The following is a 26,156-nucleotide window of genomic DNA, read 5'->3' as shown; positions in this document are numbered from 1 at the left end:
GGGTAATTATGTGTTACTCCGATGAAGACTTAGAAGTGTACATAAATATTTTGGATTTATTTAATGTGGTTTTGAAAGGGTTTCATAAGCCCAACATGCAGAGGAGTTTTGCAGCCCACCGAGGAACATGGATTAAAGTCAGCACATTAAAAATTGCTCAAAGTGAAGGTCTTCACACAACAGGTTCTTTTTTTCCTCTTGAATCTGCCCCACATACACCATGACCTACTTTTTCTGACTTGTTTGTGCAGAATATTTGGTCATTTCAGTCATCGATCTGAGTGGCAACTTGTCAAAATTGACTTCCGGTCCATTTTCCAACAACGGTGCACATCCGATGATTATCTGACATGGCAGCTACACAATGAGGTACGAGGACTTGACTGCTGATGACACGGTTCAGTCTTTGATTAAACTCAAGTGCATTTCTTTGAGTCAGCCACACAATAAAAGCAAGATAGGAAGGAATAAAAGGAAAAAGAACGTCTGAAATGTTTATGATGCATTATTCATCACAGGGAGAAGTGTGCATCATGGGAATGAAGAGAATCTTCCAAAAACTGAAAGCAAACGTTCGATGTGTCAAGGCCAGAGATCAGTATATTTCCCAGATGTCAGACTCCTGCCCGTGCACAGAGGCAGATTTTGAGTGGTGAGTTCCCTGCTCTGCAGCTACGCTTTTCACTTCATTAAATCCAATGCACAGCACTTTATCGGTCTCCAGAGGCAGAGTCTGTGAAGCAAACCTAAGGCACAACAAGAGGAATGTTTGAACACTTACATTTTATAATTCACAACTTGTTATTCTGATTTCTGTTACCTTTCTATCGACTTAGGATGTCAGCACTATCATTTAAAATCATGTCATGAGGTGTTTCTGATGGAAGATTGTAACAAGTAGCTCAATATTAATAAAAATACCTTTCTGATTTCAGTGTATGTCACAATAAGGTAAATGTGTGCAAAATTACACAAACACATGATCAATCAGCTTTATATGATACAAAAATCTTAAAACGAAAACTTAAATGACTAATTTTGTTCATTTTAGCTTCAGTTTGAATGGGACAGCATCATTTTACAGAATGTAATGCTGTACGATCGTATCATCACTACGCAGTACACTGCTGCATCTCACGACTTAAATCAAGTGCAGCTGAGCAGTTTAAGCTCTTTATTGTCACATGCACAACAATAACAGTGAAGCAGGGAACAAAAGTAACATCTAATTAGACATAGAATAAAGGAGCAGCTGAAATATGAGAATTAATTTCTATATATCTGAACTAAACTAGATGGACAAGTATACCGTAATAGTAAAATGCATGAACTGTGATGTAAACAAGTGGTGCAGTAATGAAGTAAATGTATGTTCATGAACGAGAACAGGTCATAGAATATACGTAGATATAAAATAGAGTAAAATTGCAAAACGAATAAAAGTAATGACTCTGCAGTAACAGCTTCTCTATGTCTAACAAGTCAGAAGTTTTCAGACATGTCTGTGTCTCATACTTTCTTTCATCTTCCTGATTTCACTGGTGCTAAATGAGCAGCACTGTCGACCATATTAAACAAGCTTAACACCACTTTATTACTAAAAGATGTGTTAAACTTTCCAGCTCTGAGCCTGTGCTTCCCTCATCACGATGAAAGGAATCTGACGATCCCTCTGACTTTGCCGAGGTGTAATTGTAGTCCGTGTAAACAGGCACAATGCCTTCAGAAGTTTGATACATAAAACATCAAATCTCCAAAAAAAAAAAAACTGTGAGCCGTGAAAAGTTTTCACGCACCTCTATTCACAGCAGGCGTGCGCTTGTTGTGTATGATTCTGTTTGAGCTGAGTAATTGTATTTGGTGTTTTAAATAAATGATACTGAATCTCAGTAACACCTCTTTCTCTGTGTTTGTTGTTCCACCTCACACAGCGACTATGGCTTTGAGAGGCAGAGTGACGGGAGCTGCTCTCCGGCTTTCTGGTTCGTTCCTTCAGCCACATCCAGAGACTGCATCACGGGGGACAGCTTCCTCAACACCACGGGGTAAACCTCCTTCATTTGTACTGTCAGCAGCGAAGGGAGGAGTGGGTGCACACATGCCCTCTGTTACACACACTATTCTGCAGTGGTGGAAAGTATAATTATTCAAGTGCTTGAATGCAGTTTTGAGGTACTTTACTTGAGTAGTTCCATTTTCTCCTACTTTTTTCTTATAGTTTTTTTACCCTACTACATTTATTTGACAGCTGGAGTTACTGGTTGTTTTTTGGGTGGAGATTTTGCATAAAAAACATTTGATAAGCTTGTAAATTCAGCACATTGTGAGTTTTAAACCCATTTCCATTTGTGACGTCTTTAATGTCTATGAGGTGTTTGCAACAAAGAGACGTATCTCTTAAACTTAGACTTTACTTTAGTGGTCCCAATTTGGGAATCTTTAAACTTTTGATACTTTAATTACATATTAATATTTGTACTTTTACTTGGAATGTGTTTTAACACTGTCGTATTGGCAGTTTTACCCAAGTAAAGAATCTGAGTACTTCTTCCACCACTGTATCATGTGTGAAAATGGTTGCTTGCACACTTGACAGTATCCATGAAAAATAAAACATACATGCATATTTTAAAATACTCTATATCATGTAGCCCAGGGGGTAGATCTACAGCTGTTTAAGTCTGTGGAGTATCTTAGCTCAACAACATGCTGCAGCTGAGATGAAAGCTTGAAAACTAGTTAGCAAGCAAGTAGAAAATAGCTAAAAGTAACGATTAAATATTTGAAACAACATGATAGTTATGTTTTGTATGACAGAAATGTTGTATTAATAGTGATAAAACATCTGGTTTCAAATCAGTTCAGATGAATACTCTGGTAAGTGATGGCCGTTGCTGATGAAGGGCTGACTGAGCTGATCGAGCTGTGGCTGTGACCGGTGTACGTTTCTTATTGTGAATGTCTTCCTGTGTGTGCTCGTGTCACATGTCTGCTTCTCCACTCGTGCTCTACTCATTTGTGTCTTTTTGGGGTCTTAAATGGATTCCAGGTATCGCAGGGCTTTGTCTAACAACTGCACTGAGGGAACGCTGCTGAAGTACAGCCCCAGGCGACAAAAGTGTCCCAGCCAGGCCCCCAGGGGCCTCCAGCTCTTCACCAGCGAGGGAACACTGGTAGCAACTCTGGAGAAGAATGTCACTTTCTTGGTCTTTCTGGAAGAGGTGCTGACTTCACTTAAACAAAGCAACAGTAGTGTATTACAGGGGGATACGTGTAGTCTGCATGCTTATCCTTATCTGTGTATTGAGATGGAGGCAGAGACGTAGCGCAGAGGCTTGAGCACCATATCAAATAACTATGCAGTGACATGATTTACCACTTGACCTCGTTCTTGTAGATATTATAGAAAATCCACTGTTATTTGTCGGTGAGGACTCTGACTGACATCCGAGGCTGCAGTGTGAGTGACAGCATTGTTTTTTTTTTTTCTTTTTTGAAGGGTCTCAGCTCCACGACAAGTGTGACGGTGGACTTTGGCGACGGGACCGCCATATCGTACGTTAACGTAAGCTCCATCGATGACGGGGTCAAGCATATCTACAGTAAAGTTGGCATCTACCAAGTTTCTGCTACAGCCACCAACACTCTGGGCTTTGACAGGGTGATACTCTATCTCCACGTCTCCTGTGAGTAAATGTTGATATTAAGGAAATAATAGACTTTTACTTTAAAAGACATTACAGTCAGTAATGATTAACTGGCTGACAGTGCCTGTTTCCTGCCACATGATAAGATAAACTTGCTAACTTAATTTTAGTTAATATCATCCAGGGAGGACACTATGAGATATTGTCTCCATCCTTTATCACACCTGATTCAACAGCCTTCAGACAGGTGAAAACACTTCAAGTTGTGAGCCCTTAGAAAGAAAAAAACAAAATATTTGGGCAAAGATGCTCATGACTCATCTGCAACTTCAAAATTTTCCCATCGAAAGTTTTGGGTGTCTCTCACCCTGTGTGGGCGGGAAAGACGGCTGCTTGTTGTTTCCTCATTGACAGCGAAGGGCAGCGGTGGTCAGTTTGAATTCAGCTCATTATAATGGATACCAGCGGTGGCATTTTCATGAAGGCAAAAAGCATCAAAACATCCGCAGACGCTTTCCGATCCACTCCCGCAGTCCAATCTTCTCCACTGTCTGCCTATACGCTCATTGTGTTCCAGACAGCCACTGCTGTGCCAAAACATGGCGGTATACGTGACTTATGTTGGAAATTTGAACATCATGAAAGCAGCATTTAGCCAGGATTCTAGTTTTTGTGTTTCCTCTCTAAAGGTCAGCTTGAGCAGGTCCAGCTCTCGTCTCCTTCTGTTGTTGTCAAGAACAAAGCGGTGAACCTCACGACAGTGTTACGCCCCAGCAATGTGGGGACTGTCACCTATTACTGGTGGTTTGATAACAAAACGGAGGTAAGCCTTACTTTCTTGTTCTCGTCCGTGCAGCCTGTTAACTGAATGACATGATAGATAAGTCACAACACATCTCTCTCTCTCTGTCTCTTTGTCTTTTAGCCTGTTGTGACCTTGGACGGAGTGATGTCCTTCACTTTCTCCAAGGAGGGAAGTCACACCGTCACCGTCCAGGCTTCAGTGGGCAACACTGTCCTTCAGGACCAAATGACTGTGGCAGTTTATGGTGAGTCATATATAGTTTTTATATTACTTATTTCCCCTTACTCAATGTCACTTAAACAGCCTTGAAGTATAATAATAAAATTAAAACTTTGCAGTGTCATTTGTCTCTTCAAATTGAGTGAATCAATAAAAATCTTCAAAGCCTTTTGAGCTTTTAACAAAAAAAAAGTCGACTTTTCTGGAGCTTTTGTGATCAGTGGATAGAGTTTGCTTTGTTCCCATGGTGATGGTTTAATTGTCATGGCATTTGACCGTGTGATAATAGGTGGAGGCACACACATGCACATACACAAACCTACGTACTGTATACATGTATGTGTACACATGCAAACACAATGAGAATTATTACTGCAGACCTATACGGTATATCAAGATTCACATAATGTCTTTTGTTCCAGTTTGAAATAGTTTCTAAATGTTTCCATAAATCAAAATCCGCATTAATATGCCAGATTCTGGAACATTCCTCAGGCTTCTCTTTGATGTTGATGAAAGAGCTGGCAAAGTAGTGGCTGTAGTGAATAGCAATGCATATAGTAGCTCCCAGTGGTGTGAGATCAATATATATCTTGACTGTCTTGTCTAGTAGTACCTAATAAACAAAGTCATGGATTTAGTGATAGATAATGATGCTAAATGAAGTTAGAAGATCACAGGACCGAAAAATAACTTACAGCGGCAAGTTAGAAAAGACATTTCATTCATCTAAGGCAGCTTTGCATAAGATTCATCTTATCTTATTCATCTTGTGCAAGGATGCATTATCTTATTCATCGAATACATTTTTGCGTGAGATGAATGGGTTATAATGTGCAGCACCTTCAAAATAATTAACTGAAGTTGTAAATCATGAACATTTCTAAACTTTGAGAATATCTCCAGTCCTTTTTAATTTGCCTCTCACATTACCAGCCTCCATATTTTCTGCTTAAAATACAGACTCAGCTCTGTGCATGTGGCCTCAGAATCAGGGACAGGGTTATTTGAAGTGTCTGATTGTCGTAAAGACAGAAGAAAGGTCTGAATTAGATTTCTGCCTGGGTTTCAGATTATTTCCGGTCACATGTTTTGGCATTTTCTTCCAATTTGGACGAGCTGAACCCCGGGGTGTCTGAGTGGAGAGAGGACATCGGCAGAGTGGTGAAGAGCTCCATGGTTCAGGTCAGTGCTGCAGCTGCTAGCTCGTATTATGAAGACCATAACATAATCAGGAATGAACTGAACTCCAGAAGACCTCGGCAAGATTTTGGCAATTAGCAGCTTTGCACCAGCCTGGAGAGAAAAAATCTCTGCCTAGTGAGCCGGTGATATTCCGTTCTTGGTTATGCTGCATTTGTAATGTATGCATGTGGTTGCGTGTCAAGTGGTGCACTCCACCACTTGCCGTGTCTTTGACCTCACTTGCTGTGTAATTAGTTGTTAACCTCGACACGTTGACATGGCACATCGCCCAAAATGATTATTACCAGTACACGCTTTCAACTGAGCTTGTCAAAACACTAAAGGGCAGTAAAAGCACTGGCTTGACAGTTACCGTTTGCTCTTTAAAGAGCTGAATGCCAGCGCCTCGAAAGAACGCCAAAACCTTAACTTAAGAGCCTAACTGTGGTTAAATGTGCCTGTTTTCCCTCTCAAACAATGTAGCAGGTTATGTAAAAGACCTGCATCCTGAGCTTTATATATAACCTACAGTAGCCCACAGTATGAAACATTCACTTTGACCTTCTGTCTTGTCAGATATGACCACGGTTTACACCAGGAAACTGACAGGAGACCTCTGGTTACGGCATAAATGCACTAAAAGCCCTGGCATTTGCCAAAGACTGTCACATTGAACTTGCATGTTTCAGCTGATCCGTGCATTATATCTTGACAGTGACTGGTACTTAGGCAAATGATACATGAAGCAACAAGCCAACAGCATTTGCTCATTAATACAGGCGAGTCCTGATCATATTTCAGGCCAAAACACAGAATATCAACCCAAGCAGTGTCAAATGAAAAACCCTTTTAATGAGGTTTTTGTTGTTTTTGGTAAAGGTCACAGGAATCAGTGAGGATCAGCTCCTGGTCACGGTGCTTCCAGGTCTCCCAACCACGGCAGAGGTTTTCATCGTGCCTGAGAGGAGGTCGAGACACGGAGGCGTGGATGAAAAGTTGCCGCACCTGGATCAGGTACGGTCTCGTCAAATCATTTTAATGTCCCCTGGCAGATGCTCAGCACAATGTAGTTTTCTGTGATAATTAAAACGACACAAAAGTGAGCTGAAGGAAGTCAGGAGAGCGTCTCTCGAGAGAACGTCCCCGGAGAATATGTCCTTTGCTTTAGAGTGTCATACAGCACTACTGAGTCATTGTAGCTCCATTGTTGTATTAAAAAGAGAACATACTTTATGATGTCTGGATAGTTCTGTCATCAGAAGGTTACATTTTAGTTTGCGGCTTTATTTCTTTTTTTTCTCTATTTTCAAGGTAAATGAGTGGGTTGACAGCAGCACAGTACAGTAAAACTGTACAGACTCATGGTCTGCAAGGGACATCTGCACATACCGTACAGATACAGTCAGTTCTTTCAGTGTATTTTATAGATTCGTTTACATCGCAGTTGAGATAAGATAACGGTCAATTTGTCAATTAATTTCGTTGACAGTTGCAGCCCAGTCGTCCTTTGTCGGAGGATTTGCCTGCAGCCATTTGCGTGATGGCTTTTGTGCTTGTAGCCAAAAGAATCCTGTGCCATGAGTTTCTCCGGGATTTCAGCCTGACATAATGTAACAAAAGAGCAGTCAACTTCTATTCCAGATATTCCACATATATATCATCTCGTTTGCGGTCTCTTGCCAAAATGAAAAAGACAAATCCAGAAAATATAAAAATGGTCATTTTGTCCCTGAGAACCCCTTTGTGTAAACTCCAATTTTCATCGTCTGGCTTTCATCATATATTACTGCAATCGTCCTCAATCATCTCCATTTCTCTGCTGGACGGTCAGGTCGTTCTCTGAGTTTTGTTTTCCATTGTATAATCCTGATTTGTTGTCTTTAATCTGGCATGCATCAATGAATATGTCAACTAAATTAGCTCCACTTTCTTTATCTTAATTGACTTAGTAAAGTAATATCTGGCCTTAAGATGTCTGAAGAACTTTCTTCAAGGTTACTGTGTGAATAGGTACTTGTACTTGCACAGATCCTTCCCCTCTATCTCTGACTAACTGAGAAGGTGGTTTTTGGTTTTTATATTCCCTGGCCAAGTTTTTCTCGCTTATTTATTCTCTCTCTTATCTCTCTTTTATAAGAGGCTAAAGGTGAAATGCACTTTGCATGATCACTTATTTTCCAAGTGTTTTATATTGTGCATACATTTGAATCCATTTCTCTGCCTTCCAGGCCACCACTGGTTGCCATTCTTCTCAATGCGGTATGAAAATCAACTTGTAGGGACTTTAAACTTGTTTCGGTGAGGCAATACATCACAATGAGCATCATGTCTGCATTTATTTTTGTCAAAGTTACATTATCGTTGCATGGTAACACAGTTTTAAGTGCTGCTTTATTTGGAAAGTCTGCACTCCATCGTCACGCAACAATAAGGTTAACTTTGACAGAAATAAATGCAGACATGATGCTCATGGTGATGGATTACCGAAGTCAGCCAAGTTTAAAGCCTCTGCAAATGTATTTTCATACCACAGTGAAATGAATGGACACCGCTGGCTGCATGGTCGGAAGGAGGGACACTATGTTATTTCTTGGAAAAGGTCAATGGTAATGAAGAGTATACATTTTTTCTAGTAATTGGGGTAAAAGATGCAAAAACTCTGGTGCGGTTCATTAAGTCACAACACACAGAGAACAAGAGGAATATGTTTTGTATTACTCCACTATTGTTAGCATGCAAACACATAGGACCCATTTCATCTCATATAGCTCCATAAGACACTTCCCTCATTTAGTTTCCAGATTGTAGTGCAAACTCGTAAGATTCCCTATGGAGCCATTCAATCAAAGAACTGCTACTCAATTTTACTGTATTTGTGGTGTTATAATGGTTTAATCATGCAACACGAACTTAAGTTGTTAATTTGGTTTCGTTTTCTTCGCCGCCAAACAGAAAGCGAGATTGCACTTATTGTATCGCAGAGGATCAGGCTTTAAGAAATGAGATTTTGCATCTTTATTGCTCAAGTGCTGAATGATTTAATGCCCCCACTCATGCACTTTGTATTTCTATCCCTCCTAAAGAGTAATATATTATGCCAACACTAGAGGGCAATGTCTTCCCATGTAAAAGCACCAAACCGGCGTCCATCAGAGCACTGAAATCATACTCAGAAAGCATCTCACTACGTTGTAGACTGACTGCCACCTTTTCAGAAGTTCTTTCTCTTAGAAGACATGCGTAAACCTTTAGATAACAGCACCATTATCATTTCAAGCCACCGTGCCTCACAATAATCCTGGATCTTCAAAACATTCTCTTATCATGCCAGAGAAAGCAATTAAACATTTAAACAATGTAATAACAGGGATGTTTTTAAAAGCAGCAGCCAGGCAAGCTCATTTATTCATCATAACGGACAGGACCTCGATGGATCACAAGTAAACATAATTTTACTGGCTCACAGTCAGTCTTGAACTAAGCTAATAGGTATTTAATTACATTGATGCATCATATAATTGGCACCATCGAGAAAGGAGACAAACTGGGCCAGGCGGCCTGGATTGGGAATTAAAGAGATGTATTTATCTAAAGCCTGTCTGATTACCTGGCAGAACCTCACAGACAATAGGGTAATAAATCTTCAGTTCACTGTTCTCATCTCCTGTGAATGACTTGCAGTGTGGATGCACTAAGTGAGCATGTGCCCACACATACACACGTGCATGTGTGTGGTGAGTGTATGTGTGGAACAGCTTATTAAAATGTGTAATAGATTTACTGACCCTGATATGCCACTAGAACAAAAAGTAATTATTCATACTGTGTAGAGCAGTCTAATTTTAACCAGTGGAAAGATTTTAGAAAGAGCGAGATGGAATTAGTGAGGCATGGCTAAGGACTCAAATGGGCTCTGGGAAGGCATTTTGGTCTCTTGTTAAATGACTGCTTCATCTAGGTGTGAAAAACAGGGGAACTTGAGGCACTTCAGGGGGAGAAAAATTAAAACTGCAATTTCATGATATTAGAACATAGTTTGATTTCCAATAGCTTTGCCTCACTGAACTTTTAAATCAGTAAATCACGTTTTCTAAGGTTAAAAAAAAAAGGCAGATGAAAAATTCCCAGTTTTGATCGAAAAAGCAAAAGATTAATTTTTTTTTTAAATGTCACTGCCACACCATAAGCAGAGCGCCCTTTTGCCTGATAGGGTTTCCATCGCTATTAAAAGCCTGCTGGGTTTCGGTGCAGCAGGTTTGGTTTTTCAGTGTCATATCAACATTTGCTCCTCTTTAGAAGGAAGCAAAAATTCTGATTCATAATTCAGGCTGTTGGATGAAATGACTGCATTTGAAATATTGATGACTGTGGAATATTGCTGTGCAGCCGCTGCTGACAGAGTCCTCCTGCTCTATCACTCCTCATAGCTTTCTCAGGTTCTGCTAAGTGCTTTGAACCAAGACCTCATCCAGATCACACTCAAACCGGGGGCACAGGTGAACGTGTATGCCACAAGGCTGTCACCAGGTGAGTCTGCCGCACACCTACCTGAGCAAATGGCGATCCGGTCCATTTTGGGGGAAAGAGGAGCATTTCAGGTGGTAGTTTGTGCAGTTCTTCCACTTTGGATGGATCCAGTTTATATGTGAAGTAAATAAGTTTTAATTGTCTTATCATTTCTTTTTACTATATGACCCACAGTCCAAAAACGTTGGGGCAATGAGTAAAACATATAAAACAGAATGTGATCATTTGCTCATCCTTTTTCACATAAACTCAGCTGAAAACAGCCCAGAGACAATATATTGAATGTTTGACCTCTTCGGCTTCATTGATTTTTGTAAATATCTGCTTATTCTGAGCTTGATGCAGCAACATGTTTCAAACAGGTTTGGACAGGAGAAACTAAAGACTGGGAAAGATGTGGAACGCTCCAAAAACACCTGTTTGGAACATTCCACAGGTAAACAGGTTGATTGGTAACAGGTGATAGTATCATGATTGGATATGAAAGGGGCATCCTGGAAAGACTCAGTTGTTCACAACTGAGGATGGAGTGATGTGTAAAACCGTTTTCAAATGATTGCATTCTGTTTTTATTGATATTTTACACAGCGTACCAACTTTCAGTGCAATCAGGGTTGTATGGACTCAGAGCATTACTGACAGGGAGTGGATTATCCAGGATAAACTATGAAGAAAAAGATAAAATGTTAATTGTGCATTTGCTCGCCCAGTCATAATTCTTGCATATCATCAGGAAATCAAGCCAGCAGAGATTCTACATTGTTATTTAATAGCTTTAATTGCTATATAATTTATATTCATATACGATTTAAAAAAAAAAAATGCATTTGTCTTCATTTGGCCTGCACTCATTCTCTTTTTCATTCTTTCTCCTTCAAAGCTCCTCTTGTGGACAGCAGCGATAGTGGCCACAGCGGCACTGCAGTCATCATGCTCGTGTCAGTCGTGCTGATGGGCTTGGCCGTCTTTGTAATATATAAATTTAAAAGGTGCGGTTTGCTGGACAGAATACATTTGTAACTAAATATACTGTACGGCACATAAGGTTAGCAAGCGTGCGTGAAGATTAATCCTCACATTTTCCGACTCGCATCACTGCAAACATCTATGATGAGGTAGATGTTATTGTTGTTTGTGTGTGTGTGTGTGTGTGTGTGTGTGTGTGCTGCATAACGACCTGGTTTAGAGCCGGCACCATTATCTACAAGCAAGCAACCTCACCGCCGAACTCCTAAAACTTTCCACAAGTATTCAGACTCCATATATCTCTGAGTTATGGACGTCCGCGACACAATAATAGCTCGAGGAATAAGACAATTCCCCTCTGTCTCAATCTGCAGAATATTACAGGGAATGACAGTCTAATCAATTCTCCCAGAGAGCTGAATGGGTGTCAGAGTCCTGCAGTTATCAATATTCATCTAACTGACAATGTGAGGGTTGACCTTTCGGAAATGCTAAACACAGCCATTCAAGGTGAGGCATACTCTGCAGAATGGCAGGAAAGGTTGAGGAGATAAGTCCTGAGACAACATATATTATACAGTGAGGGACATACAGTAAATAGCATCCTCTGCTGCAGGTAATCCCATGCCAGTCACAGGGGAACGGTCGAGTTCCTCTGCGGTTTGTCGAATTTTGCTCATTATGAAAGTAAAACACTACTTAACTTTAACTTTCAGGATCATAATTACTACATTAAGAAGTCAACTTTGGGTTTCTAAAGCTGCCTCAAATGCCACAGCACCAGCTGCAGCTCAAAATCACAGGGGGAGGATCTGAAATTAGAAATGCAAGATGTTAGTTTTAAGCAGAATTGGGGATGCATCTGAGGGGATGAAAAATTGATTGAAAAGTGAGGTGAACAATATGAAAGTGAGAGAGCAATGCCCAGTGGACTGCAAAATGCCCTAGTTTCCAGCTTTCAAGCAATCCTCTCCCATCCTTAACAGTTAAAAATAGTATGTGACACATTATGCATAGTGAAAGCATTAGTGAAACAGACCTGATGGCAGGTTTCCACGAACTTTCCGTTTTGAAATCTTTTTTCTTCCCTTTCTTTCCCCTGCATGACCTACAGGAAGATCCCGGGCATCAACACATACACAGCGGAGCAGCCTGACAAAGAACAAGAGGTCATCCCGACTGTGACCTCCATAGCCGTCCCAAACCCTGAGGGGGACAAGCTGACCTCGCTGGATCATGTGGATGTACAGTTGGACTCAAAAAGCAGAGGTATTAATGTGCCTGTTTTCTCCTTTAAGCGACTGTCATTCCTCAAGCATACGCAGGGTTTTATTCAGATTGTTTTTTCCGATTCTTATGTTGAAGGTCTGCTCTTATGTCGTGTTTCTTAGCACTTATCAAAGTAATCATTAAAGTAATCACTGCCGACTTTCAGCTCTCAAAGCAACAAAAGGGGCAGCACCAACATTTGGTGCACTGAGTATAGAACCCGCAGAATTACTTCAAGGGTCAATTCACCCAAATGACAAGGAACATTTTCTTCCAGCCATTAGCTTTACCCCGCAGGGTGCTGGAGCCAATTCCATTTGATGTTTTCTTAATTACATTTAGTGGCATCCAGTGGTTTTATTTGCCCAGGTTTTCAGATATCCATCTCTGAGATTTGTTGAATTTCGCTGGTAGTGCCAACAGCGTCGGAAAACCCCACAGATGTAGACAATTCAGCACCGTCGCCTCTCTCCTGGAACACTTTGCTCATTACTTTGGATAATCCACAAAGCACGCTGTCAACTGTTTTCATTTGAAGTGTTTCTTAAGAAAAAAAGCTGTTCCTATAAAAACTGTACAGTGAAGAGCAAAGCCGTGAAGGAACGGTCACGCTACACGTTCTTCACTTCAGCTGAAGTACGCGTGAGGAAATCGAGTGCTCTTCCCATTTCTCTGCGATCTCCCGGCCAGCTCCGGTTCAGCTCTTGGGTCAGACTTCACTTTTTTGAACTTTTACTTGCAACTTTGCAGAAAAATTGATGCACTGTGTTTGGAAATATAACCATTATTCTTGTTAATTAGTACAGTAGAGTTGGCAATTTGCACACACAACATTTAACTTTGCTAGCTGCTTGTAGACAGCCAGGGAGATGAGGGGAAAAAGCCTTTTATTAGGATTCACTTCAAAGCTTGTAGCGTATCTTTTCTGTCTGCTATTCGAAGTGAAGTTTTGCATCTAAACATATCATTTGAAAGCATAAAGAAGAACATATAATGCTAGAACTTCTTTTGTTTTGTGTATGTTTTACCGGAAGATATCCTGACATGGAAATAAAAACGAGCTCGACATGTGCCATCAACCTGTTTTGTTCGATGTGACTCTCCCAAACTGTAAACTGCAGCATCGCTCTCATAAAACACTTACATTTGGAAACTGATCTGCTCATATCAGAATCAGAATCAGTTTTATTGGCCAACTATGCGTACACATACAAGGAATGTGAGTTTAAACAGTGCACTCGTAGAAACGTAGAAAGGACTGAACAATAAGCTAAACAGGTCAAAAATATAAAATAGACAACAATATATACAAAGAATGATAGGGCAGTAAACAATATAGACAATGAAATGTACAATGCGTGTTGACAGTGGCAGTGAGTGATGAATGTGCATGTTAAAAACTGGCATTTTTGGATGATTAATGACCAGTCACTGGATGTTTTGATATCAGAGGGTTAGTGATACTACATGAGGGTGACGGCTTGATGTCGGAGGTGCTGAGTGTCGGGGCATTTTGATTGAACAGGAGGCTAATGTGACCGCACCTTAACCAGGACACTGTTTCTCTTTCTGCTGTGAGCACCATAAACATTTCATTTACCTCCTTGAAACCGGAAACCACATGAAACCAAAAACTGTCCGCATGGTTAGATATCACAAGAGTGAGAAAATCAGTTTTTTGTAAAAATGTGTGAATTCAGCCTTTAGTACAGCAAATAAAGTTGTTGCAAGGGTTGTGACAGTATATCAAAGACTGCACTGGCGAAGAGTGACAAGTTGAAGCTCAAAGACAAGCAAGAGATACTACACAGCCACTTAATGTTAAGTGCTGGTGCTATTCTTCCTGCACCTGTGTTATCATACGAGTTGCCAAGATACAGTTATTATGCGCTGTATATTTATGTATTTGCCAAGCCGAGTTTGTCACAGCATGGTATTAGTATTCACAGGTAAGTGAGGCACAATCAAGAGCGAGCGAAAGTGATGAGAATGTCTAGGTGAATTATTTGACCCAATAAAATAATTAGTGCATCAGGAAAGACGCGGAGTGGTGAAAGCATTTTCATCAAGAAATATCTATGGGGTTGCAGTTGATTTACCTCCAGCCGTAGATAAACAATCGACCCATCCAAGATAAATGTGTTTGCCTGCAAAAATACACCCGTATGCAAATAGCTACATAAAATTCCTCCTCTGTCTCTTTCCTCTTTTCTCCCTTGCCAGGCTACCTGCCATCTCACACAGACATCAAGCTCTCTGATGAAGCGCCCCATGTGTTTTAATGTTGAGAGTCTATGACCGACTCGAAAGCAATACATCTTCTTTGGCAGTTACTTCCAGCAAGCTATGAAACCACGGTCACAATGAATGGTCTCGAGTGTTTTCCTACCCATGCATGGATGGACCAGTTCACACTGTGCTGCCTAATCCCTCTGAGGAGACTGTACAGATTTATACTTGCTTCTTGAAAAGGGACACTTTTTGACTGAAAATACTTGTATTTTTGCAAGGACATTGATCTTTTTATGTAAATAATGTACATCCATAATGGAAGAAGTAAAAGTTATTTGTCTCAGCTGGTTACAGCTGCGTCTGCTCAAATATGAAAGTATCAAACGGCGGAACACAACTGATGTATAATAATATCTCCAAATATGCTCCAATTTCTGTTCTTTGGGCTTGTGTTTGTGAAGTTTACTTTGTTCAACTATGTGGAAATAGCTTATCTGAGTAAGACAGTGAGGGAAGCAGATTCATTAAGCTCTGTACAATCAGTAAATCTTATCACCAGATTCTCATCAAATGAAAGCTTGCAATATCCAGGAGATGAGGGAGGGTTCCTACTCCCAGATCTGTGTATTCCATCAAGCCTGCCGCTCAAAATGTTATATATGTCATAACAAAAACAAGAGCAGAAAATTAAAGTGGATATACTGGATAGGTATTCACAGTATACGAGAAACTGAGCAACCCCTCTTGTTTAAGTCATTTTAGCGACACTGGAATGAATGCTAACATCCTAAATGTTAAAACATCCTAAAAACAGATTGTACACAAGTATCCTGTCAAATCTAAATCATGCGTATGGACTGTTATTGCAGCAGCAATCTTACATTTATTAGTTTAACAGTCAATTTGACTGTTAAACAATGCAGTGACTTTTAAACTTGCGCTTCATATTTTTTTGTTGCCCGGAGCATTTCTTGTACATTCGGGTTTCTACAAAGTCAACTCAATTTTCTGAATAATGCCTGTGTTAACAAAGGGCGATCCAGCAGCAAAGACTTTCTGTAATGCAGCAAAAAGTGCTACGGTGCCACATCTGTATTTTAATGAATTTCTTATTAGTTCCAAGATTTATTAGCTGCTCGTTTGTCTTCTAGATTTAGTTAAAAGACTCGTGCTCCTTGACACAGTTACAAAATATTTCTCATGTTTTTGCTGTTTTTCTTTGAACTGATCTCACTGTGAAGGTTGTGGTACGCCAACACCGAAAATACACCAAGTTTGAATGGAAAGACTTTCTGCTTTTAGGCTGTTTTAAACACCTTTTTTTTTTTTTTTTTTTTTTTTTATTCGGAACTGTTTATCTACCATGATGATACCAGCATCTCCACATGGCATTTCCTCAGTTTACAGTGATGCAGAGGAGCCTGCAGTCTGTTCTCGGTTTGCCCCCAAGGACTCAGCGGACAAAAGGCTGCAGATTTGTTCATCTCCTTCGCTGCGAGGGACACAGAGATAGAGAAGACGTATCTCCTGTCAACAAGGCTCAGCCTACGCACAGAGCTTTGGTCAGCTGCTGTCTCTTTGGGATAAGTACTGAAGTTCTTCTTCATCAAACTTTTCTTTTTAAGTGTTGTCAGCATCATATGTCAGTAAGACAAATTGACTAGAGGCTTCTCCATACTTCTTCCCTCCAATCCCACGACTGAGCCTGGAGCGTAAATGAGCTCGTGCTGGCCATCAGACGGAGCAGCGATCAACACACGTGTCTCATTTTGTGCTTGTTAGATATTTAGCAAAGTTTTCTCTCAAGTCCCAATAATCAACCTGTGAATACGATTGTGAACATATTTGCATGTTTTTTTTCCTCTTTCAAGATACTTAAAATACGTCTTAATTAGGAAAAAAATGAAATGTATTTTCCGTTTCTCAGACGCTCATTAATTACAAGTGACGTGATTATTCAGTGGGTTGTTTCTGTGTCGTTCATTTGATCTTGCAGAAGTAACCATGGTTGCGGAATAAAGCAGAAACACAACATTAATGCAGCGTGGCTGGTGCTTAAACTCATTTCTCAAAGCATAAATAGGTTATTTTTGCTGTCTTCGATCTGTTAAAGTGTGTTAATTGTGTTTGACCTTTTGATTTGGTCAATCAGCAGACTTCGTGAAGGGCAAAACTACGACTCCACCTCGGCCGCCTGCCAGTCGCAAATTGGTAGTTTTGAACGACAGGCGCTCTCACTTTGTTGAATTTCTTGCTTTTTCTGCTTTGTCTCTAACAAGTGTTGCCTAGCATGCTTAAAGTTTCAGTGCGGCCATTTGCATGATACAATGGGGCAGAGCGGGAGGACAATGAAAAGCATGAGGAAGCCTGGAGTGATTCTAATGGGCTGGTTCCTCGGCTCTCCCAATGTGCAGCAAATTAATTATCCCCTCTCCAGGAAATCGACACACACACAGACACACGCGCACACACACAATCAAGGAAGATTTCCCAGACTGGGTTGCACCTTGAATGAAAAATGTCCCACAACAATAACCCACAGCAATATTGTGTTAGCCACAGTGTGAAATTGATGAGCATGTTTCCTTTCATTGAGTGCTACATTACAGTGTCTGGCTGCAGCGAATCATCCATTAGTGATTGTCACCGTTCAATTTGATTGTGCACCGCCGAACATCCCAGGGCAGTTAGAGAAAGGCCTTGGTGTTAATTCAGACTGAGAGCAGGAGCGAGAATAAGACTCTCGGGGCGTCGGCGGCTGCTGGAGTGATGAAGATTGGTGTGTGATATGAAGCTGTTGAAGTGGCAAACAAAATGCAAAACAGAGGAACAAGTGCCTTGTTGCTGCAGCCTTTGAGTTATTTCAGCCAATCGACCACCAGGTCTGTCCTCCAACCAGTGTTTTCATGTGCAAGGAAAGAGAACGACGCAATCCTAACACCAGTAGTTCTTTACAAAATCATCTGTTTCTCATCATTCGCCCAGAGCCTCAGTAATTGCTCCCATTAAATAGGAACCATCTGTAACTGGCAACTTGAGTGATCGAATGATTGCTCAGTCAACGTGTCAGATGGGAATCTTCACATGGGTGTTATCACACTTCTGCCCATTAAAGCAGACCTCAGAGCCTCTGCTGGATCAGTAAAAATGGTATTCTGAGACTGATACACTGGCTGCTACAAGGCACCTGTGTTTCAGATAAGACTGCGCTAATGGGGCAAAAATAAAGCTTCATGAAACCATTTGTTTTCAGCTTTATGTCGTGACAACATTTCTCTTTCACTGACCAAAAACTCTGACCTGGCATCCTTTCGCTAGTGAAGAAAACAAAGTGTAAACCAAAGTATAATCTTTTCCATTACAACACAGACTGTGCTGTGGGTGCATGCGTGGTAGGAATAAAACATAATTCCATATAAAAATACATTTATTTTGAACAATTTTAAAATGGCAATTTGTTCACAGTAAGAAATATGATTCAAAACAATACGATTTGTATATCATCAACAAAAATGGACAATATCATAGATCATGCACAACTCTGGGCCATTGCACAACTAGACTATTAGACGAGGTGTTTAATCATTTGTTTAATGTGCCAAGTAAACTTTAAAACAACCATGATGTATATACACAGCACTCGTTCACCCTAATGTAGTCTCAAGTCTTTTATCACAGGTGATCAGGGCATGCTACTGTAAAAAATAAATAGAAAAGAGGACACACAGCTTGTTGTGAGGCTAAAGATCATGGAACCATATTATGTCTGTTCAGTGGGTCGACTTGACAATAAGTGGGATGAAGCTACTGGAGAGATTTACATTCCATCTTATTCTATGTACAAGTTCTCAGGATTTCCACTTCTAAGGCCAGACTTTCATGTCCATACATCTCATTTTTGTTGTGTACCATCATCTGAGAAAAAGTCATTCAAAGCACCATGTTATCTACATGTCTCTTTCTTATAAGCATTCACAGTCAGATTTTGACATTTATATATATATTTATAGATAGAGATATATACCTCTAGTTATAGGGCGGCAAATGCAAAAGTTTATCCAGAGCGTTAAGTTAAAGTGGCTTATTTAACATAACGAAATGATAACTAAACTTAAAATGATCTATTAATTGTATTCCTGTCTTCCGGCGGCAGAGCGAGATGTGTTCTGCCTTTAACAGATAACTCTATGTAGTTCGGGTTGTTTTCTCCATTAAGGATGTGAAGAAAAGACACAAAATCATAAAAAGAACACAATAAAAAGGTTACACTTGACAAGTTTTATAGCCTGCTGGTTCAATTTATGAACAAACATTATGCTAAGAGGGAAACATTATCAACACATACTGTAAGATCTCAAAAACATTTTTATTACATTACATCATTTTAAGCCCTGTATTATATTATAATATTCCTTAACGGCAGAAATATCCTTATAGTACGTCAAGATAATTCTGTCATTCAATGCTGAAGTTGAAGTAACTTTATCAAACTTACATTAAAACCAATACATTCGTTCTCTAGTACTCCTCCATGAGTGAATGGTACTTTTCTCATTGACTTTATATTAAGATATTTTTTTATAGCTTTTGAGGTATTTTATTTGAGAAAATCAGTCTGTTTTTCCTCTCTTGACACTATCCAAATTAAGAAGAAAGATGCTATGTCACAGGCAGTAAAGCATTCGTCAAAATCACACAATGGCATCTGAATATTCATGAATACTAATATCAACAGTGCAGCCATGGTGTCCATACAGAGCGATGGAATCCTGATGCTAATTGGACATTTTGTGCTGTAATTATCAGCCAATTTCAGCGATTCACCGCCCTCAAACTAGAGGCCCAGGAGTCTGGCTCAGTGGACTGATCTTCATCAAGTATTGTAAAGTAGATACTAACTCTATCCGTGTGAGTTAAAAACATGACTTTGAACGATAGCAGCTATCAGCGTGAAGTAAATGAAAAAACAATGCCGACAAAGCAAACATTTTCAGCACAATTGTAACACAACAATCTGTACTTACTCAATAACAGAGCGCTTGTTTTAGACATTAGTACAGTTTGGAAATTCCCTCGTGACAATTCTCTCCATATTTCTTCCAACTCCTCCTGAAAGCATGCAAACAAATAATAAAACAGACTAAATACAGGGACAGTCGACTGCTTTGTCATCACATGCACTTCACAAGTTGCTTGTTTTGAGGATGCGATAAAAGAATTATGAGAGAGAGTCTCTGCAAACACGACTTTGAGCTGGACTCAGGGATATTTTGGCTTTATCTACATGACATTGATTTTGGGGTGCAGTAATAACTTTTAACAGCCTTTAACATCAACCAAACAACTCAAAGTTCAATCTCGCTTTCTCTAATCTTCTTTTTGCTTGAAGATCAAATGGTTTGTATCAGCTTTTACGCTTCATTATGAAGTCATCAGCCATGCATTTTTGTTAAAAAGCCCCCTGTTGTCTCAAAGGAACATGGCCTATCCAGGCAGGGCTGAGCTGGTGATGCAGGGCTGATAAGATAGCATCGCTGTGACAAGTAGGGTCATTCAGATTGTGCAGACACTGGCTCTTTCAAAGTTGGCGCTTTTACGGTATCTCTCAACTGTGTCAGTAGTTTAAAGTCAGTGATTTGTGCAAAGACGCGTGAAGCTAATTCCATGTTTGCCCATATAACTAATAACCTGCCAGTAAATTCATCAAGGTAGAGATCTGGCAGTCAGCTCAGATCTGCTAAAGAAAATATGATTTATGGGATTTAAATTGCTTTTACATGGAGTACATTTTAAGATTAAAATCTATGTAGTCCGCAGAAGAATTTTTATTGGCTCATGAGCCTCAACAGAAGTTACTATATCACGCTATGCCAGCCAGGATTGGCTGCATTCAAGGAGTATCCAGGAGGGAAGAGACCTGGGCCCGTATTCATCAAACTGCTAAAAATAACATTTTGGACTTGCAGTAAGTGAAAGTTACAATTCTTCACTTTTACTGCTACTCACAAACTTTAAGATTAAAAGTTATTTATCAAGCTTAGTCCAACTTAAAAATGTTTTGGATTGATCGTAGAAAATCATTTCTGTGATGTAGCGACCAGCAGCAGAACTTCTTTCCTGTGGCAGTTTGGTTTCCTTCAATCTGGATATTTTATTTGAACACAGCATTAACATAAAGTCACCATTATGGGTGGGCTTTCAGAAACCTCTGTTGGTCCCTGGGCCTCACTTTGAGAAACACTAATCTATTTTTTCAGTATTCATCTCAAATGTCCCAGAAATTATGCATTTATGTTTGCAAAAACCACATTTTTGTGGCGTGCACGGGTGGGGTGGGGGGCCCAGGGATTTCTTGCTTGGAGCCCCAAGAGACCCTAGCAACCCCACTGTTCACAGGGTGAACTTGCTTGCTTGTGAACGATTGACCAGTATTATCATTTATCTGGATGATTTGTGGCTACCTGGGGAATGTACATCAAATATCTCACTCTCTTTTAGCTCAGTTTTTGGTTTCCACCAACTCCTGAGCGAAATATCTGGCTGTTTAGCTGCTAAATGCCACTAAATGCTTCACAGGCTAGTTTCTAACCTTGTCTGTATGCCATGTGGTGCTGCACAGGTAGTGTGCAGTGAGTTTTTAAAGCTGTAATTGATGAGCACAGCTGCTCACTGTTTGCAGTGAGAATGAACCCGAACAGCAAAGTTGTGAGTCAGAAAATGAAAAGAATGAGCTGAAACTTGGTGGAGCTGCAGACTCAGGGGATAATTATCTGTAGGTTCATTAATACGAGTGATGAACCCACCTCTGTGACACGTCACATTGTCTTCTCATTGTTATTTAACATATTGTTATAGTAGAAATATTGATTTTAGCCAGTTTAAGGATTTTACACAAGCAAAAACGTTAATGTAATAAACACTGTAGCAGATTTAGGTATAAATCCTTGTATCTGATTGGCTGTTAATTCATGTGATTAATCATGTGATTAGTCAGGAGTTGCTCTTAAAGGTTACACTCTTACACTTTACCGTAAGCAGGTGTAAACCGCTTGATAAATGTGCTTCATTCCTCACACTCAGCTCAGAACATTTTTATTCCTAAACTGGCTCTTTGGACTATTTTTAAACGTAATTCTGAGAGGTTTGATAAATACAGGCCCAGCCCTCGACAGTATATACTTCGCTTACGACACACCAACCTTCATTCAGTAAAGTTTATTTCTCCCTCACAGTGAATGGGAGTCAAAGCTGGTCTGGCAAGAAACAATCTAGAGAACTGTGGTTATGTAAATGGCACTTTTCTGCATCTCTAGCATTGGGAAATGCTGACTTGACGGCGGGATAGATCTGTTCTGACGACCTCCTGTCTTTTGTGCGATGCGTCATCCTGAATACCTTTTCCAGCTCAACACATTCCTGCTTCAACTCAACTGCAAACCTCTGCTCATTATGATACACGAGCCCACGTGAGCTGTCATGTTAATCGTTCAGAAGCAATTTGTATTAACATAAATCAAATTAAGATCCTTAACTAAACTTGCATTCAGATTTCCATGTTAATCCCTCACATCCTGTTTTAAAGTCTTCCTTTCAACATTTATGAATTTTGACTGATTTGACTTCATAGCTCTGGCTGCACTGAAACAACTATCAGTGACTAGACAGATTCCTCTTCGCCTTCTTCTTCGAGCTTTTAAAGCCATTTGGACTCAAATGAGAACGCATAAAATCACTGAGCACAGACATTAATTAAATTACAACTGGTTAATGTTTTTCCTCTGGTAGAGGGCTTGTTTCTCCATTGGCTGGCACAATGGAAAATAACCTGAACCCTCTACTATTCTGTTTATACTCTGTGTTTTTCCAATGCAATTAAGTCTACATGTCTGAGTATTCACAATGCAATAGTGACAAACAACTGAAAGCAATATTCATTCATTCAATAGATGATTGAAATAGATAGATTATGCTTTTGTGAAATGAAGCACAATACAAGAGTCTCAGCGTTGTGTTTGCACCTCAGCCAAAATCAGACTGCATGAGAAACAAACCAAGCTGCAGAGTATTAATGAAATCTTAAAACAGCAGGTTGTAAATTGATTTAATCAAGCCCCAAATCAAAAGGTCCCATGCCGCTCTGCCCTTTTGTAAACAAACACTTTTCGAAAGTAACCAAAAAGGAGTTAATCTGTTTCAGATCAGCAAGGGCTCAGAAAGGTAGAAACAGCTGAGAAATGAAGAATAGCAGAAAGTGCTGAGTGACCAGAAAAAAGACCTGCAGCCCACATGTCTGTGTCAGGAGCGCTGCAATACTACTTTTGTCAAAGAAATCCAGACTGTCTGCAGGGACCAAACGGTTCTCATCTAAAAGGCATAACAGTGGATGTCAGCGTGGCAATCAAAAAGTTAACTTGTCATTGTGATATCTGGCTGCTGTGCTCGTGGTGTGCAGTTTCTAAAAAATGTGCGATTGATAACAACGTTCCAGCACCTCAGATGTCACTTCAACGTGCAGTCACCTCGCTCATAGGAGATTTGGCTTAAATAAACTGAAACAATGGACTGCATTTTTATGGAACTTGTCTAGTCTACCTACCACTCAAAGCATTTTATATTCAGCAGAGCAAGTGCACAACAATTTGGGGGTTCAGTATATTGCTCAAGGATACTTCGACATGCAGCCAGGAGGATCGAACCACTTAATTGGAGGACGACCCGCTCTACCTCCTGAGCCGCACAATGTCATTGTGTTTTATGCCTACATTAAATGCACGTTACAATTTATTCAAACCAGATGCTCAGCGATGTGTTTGTAGGGCAATAAAATGTTAATCAGTATCAGTCTCTTACAATGACAGTTATTCTTTAAATCCTGTATTAATGTGTCTGAGTGGAACACAAATACTTTTATTCTGTGTTTAATTTAGTCTTGGCATAACAAAATGCATCACAGCTGTTGTATACTGTAGTTTTGACTCTATGTCCTAAAATACATCCACTTAAAATCAGTGGTTGAAAGTAACTAAGTACTCAAGTTCAATTCTTGTTGTCACTTGTACCTAACTTTATAATTTTAGAAGAATTGATACTTTTTTTTTAGTCTTTTTAGTACATTTATTTTGTACCTGCAGATACTTTTCAGATGAAAATTTATGAACCCATCATGCACTGGTATACAGTCAAGTAAACAGCTCAATAGTATGAAAAACAACAGAGTATTATTTAGCTGCAAAGTGAGTATTACTATTTTTACTGCAGTAAAAGATCTTAGAATGTCTTCCACCACTGCTTAAAATGCTGTAATCATTATTAATGGTGGTAAATAGCAGATGTGTAGCCAGCGTACCTCTGCTCCTGGCCTCCAGCTCCTTCTCCATGAGTTCTTTCGGAGAGGGAAACTCACTGAGCTTGACCTTGGACATGTTGTCGTTCTGACCGACTGTACTGATCACTTCCGGCTCCTTCTCGTGACTGTCCTCAGTCTGAACGTGGATCCAAGGGATTTTCCTAATGACAAGGAGGTAAGTGGAGCAACTTATAAGCTTTTCACCGACACCAGTTTCTGATTTAGAGGCAAATTCGATACAGTGCACCCTCTGATCGCAGTGAACGCACCTTTTGAACTTGTAGATGAAGAATGCGGCTAAGCCAACAAATACCACAGTCAGCAGCATCAGCATGGCCGACCCACTGTGGATGGAGTTTGAATCCACCAGTGGTGCTGAAAGACAAACACACCGCATTATGACCATGACAAATGAGTTAATCTCTGCCCCCCCCCCCCCCCCCAAACCCTGTCTTATTTCAAGGAGATTACTTTCATTACCCGTGTCATGTAACAACTGCAGGTAGAGTCTGAAGAGCTGCTCTCTGCATGTTATCCCCTCAGGGTATTAAAAGGAACCTTTAGGAGGTCTCCTGCCTCTCCCTGGGGTCCGTCATGCAGGTACCTTATGCATAGTCATGGATTTTTAAATGCTGAGATGCAGTATTCAAAGTATTTCCACTCGCCGCCCATCTTTCTCTCCTTCAGAGAGGAGCCTGTGAAGTCTATGACCTTTCTGGATCATTTTAAAGGCAACCCAGACCTTTGTATGCAGACACAAATGAAGACAGATCCGTTGGTGGATGAAAAGGGTAAAGCCACGCAGGGTTGATCGACACGTTTTTGCGATATGCTAATGACCCGGTGACCCTGACAATTTCCTCAGTGCATACCAAACGCCTTCTTTGTCAATCATGTCATTGATCGGCTGATTTCAAAGAGTCCTACTGTCTCACAGCCGCAGGTGCTAAACTGATGCGCTGTGAAAGATATTTAAATCCTGTGATATACTGTATCATGTAAATCTCTCTGTTGCCTGGTTTGATTTTTTTAATGTTTGGGTAGAACTCAATGTCAAATCATCCCAAGAAAGACATGTGGCTTATCTTTTGCACATCAGCAAGTGGAACAAATGCACCGTGGATGTGCAGACATACTGAAGTAAACAGGCATAAATTCAAGCTAAGGTTTGAACACTTTGTTCTTATTTACGCGGAAAAGGTTATTAAATGCGGCAATTGGTCCAAGTGTGTGCAGAAATAAGAGGCCAAGGTTACAAACAAACTTACCCAAAGTTTGCTGAGTCATGTACACAATAATGCGAATATCAGCCTTCAGCTCAAACTGGATCAGGCCTTGGTTCAGGGCAGTGACAAAAATATCTGATATCTGTTTTGGGTATTAAACACAAACAAACAAACAAACAAACAAACAGGATGATACATTATGCTACAATACAGAAAAATAAATCTCTCTACAGTGAATGAACTGGCAACTTTCTTAAAAGGATAATTACAAAAAGATGTGTCTCTCAAGAGTGAGAAGATTGACACCACGCTCATGTGTGTATGGAGCTTAGCTTAGCATAATGACTGGAAGCAGGGGGAAACAGTTAGCATGACTTTCTCCATAGTTGAAAAAGTCAGCTATCACACACAGCATTTACCATTTATGTCATTTTTACATTTCTAAATAAATTAACAAGGTATACAGTAGTGTGTTGATTACTTAGCTCTTGATCTTCAGCTAACTTCAGAGCTTGTATCAATAGAAGTGAAACAGCTACTCTTGATAAAAATTCACAATAATTAATACAATATTTCTACATATGATTGTCCTTACCGCCTCTAGGGCCTCCTCGCTGCTTCTCTTGTGCTCACTTGATGTACGCTCATCAGGTAGAATAAAGAGCTCTGCTGTACTTGGAAGTCCAGGGTACAAAGACACCAGCAGCTGTTCTTCAGGTACCCCTGACACCTGC

The 26,156-nt window shown here is 40.1% G+C and overlaps 2 protein-coding genes across 2 annotated transcripts in view; one reads left to right on the top strand and one right to left on the bottom strand.

Moving 5' to 3' along the window:
- LOC143328405 (VPS10 domain-containing receptor SorCS1-like) overlaps window positions 1-16,886 on the top strand; it is a 49,078-nt gene extending 32,192 nt beyond the window's left edge. The window contains exons 15-27 of the mRNA XM_076743525.1: window positions 252-369; window positions 519-652; window positions 1,932-2,045; window positions 3,050-3,221; window positions 3,500-3,686; window positions 4,337-4,470; window positions 4,573-4,696; window positions 5,744-5,856; window positions 6,736-6,870; window positions 10,284-10,383; window positions 11,264-11,372; window positions 12,464-12,618; window positions 14,842-16,886. Coding sequence (XP_076599640.1) covers window positions 252-369; window positions 519-652; window positions 1,932-2,045; window positions 3,050-3,221; window positions 3,500-3,686; window positions 4,337-4,470; window positions 4,573-4,696; window positions 5,744-5,856; window positions 6,736-6,870; window positions 10,284-10,383; window positions 11,264-11,372; window positions 12,464-12,618; window positions 14,842-14,900 — 1,654 coding nt within the window. The 3' untranslated portion in view covers window positions 14,901-16,886. The remainder of the gene's footprint in view (window positions 1-251; window positions 370-518; window positions 653-1,931; window positions 2,046-3,049; window positions 3,222-3,499; window positions 3,687-4,336; window positions 4,471-4,572; window positions 4,697-5,743; window positions 5,857-6,735; window positions 6,871-10,283; window positions 10,384-11,263; window positions 11,373-12,463; window positions 12,619-14,841) is intronic.
- A 1,373-nt stretch (window positions 16,887-18,259) lies between these two features.
- Window positions 18,260-26,156, bottom strand: part of sorcs3b (sortilin related VPS10 domain containing receptor 3b) — a 41,858-nt gene continuing 33,961 nt past the window's right edge. Inside the window, exons 23-27 of the mRNA XM_076743663.1 lie at window positions 26,018-26,152; window positions 25,465-25,564; window positions 24,466-24,571; window positions 24,197-24,357; window positions 18,260-19,959 (exon numbers count right to left, since the gene is read on the bottom strand). Of these exons, the coding sequence (XP_076599778.1) occupies window positions 19,895-19,959; window positions 24,197-24,357; window positions 24,466-24,571; window positions 25,465-25,564; window positions 26,018-26,152 (567 nt within the window). The 3' untranslated portion in view covers window positions 18,260-19,894. The remainder of the gene's footprint in view (window positions 19,960-24,196; window positions 24,358-24,465; window positions 24,572-25,464; window positions 25,565-26,017; window positions 26,153-26,156) is intronic.

The sequence above is a fragment of the Chaetodon auriga genome, chromosome 11, assembly GCF_051107435.1.
Source record: "Chaetodon auriga isolate fChaAug3 chromosome 11, fChaAug3.hap1, whole genome shotgun sequence".
Taxonomy (NCBI): domain Eukaryota; kingdom Metazoa; phylum Chordata; class Actinopteri; order Chaetodontiformes; family Chaetodontidae; genus Chaetodon; species Chaetodon auriga.
Note: the sequence above shows the minus strand (reverse complement) of the source record. Positions and strands in the feature narration are given on the sequence as shown.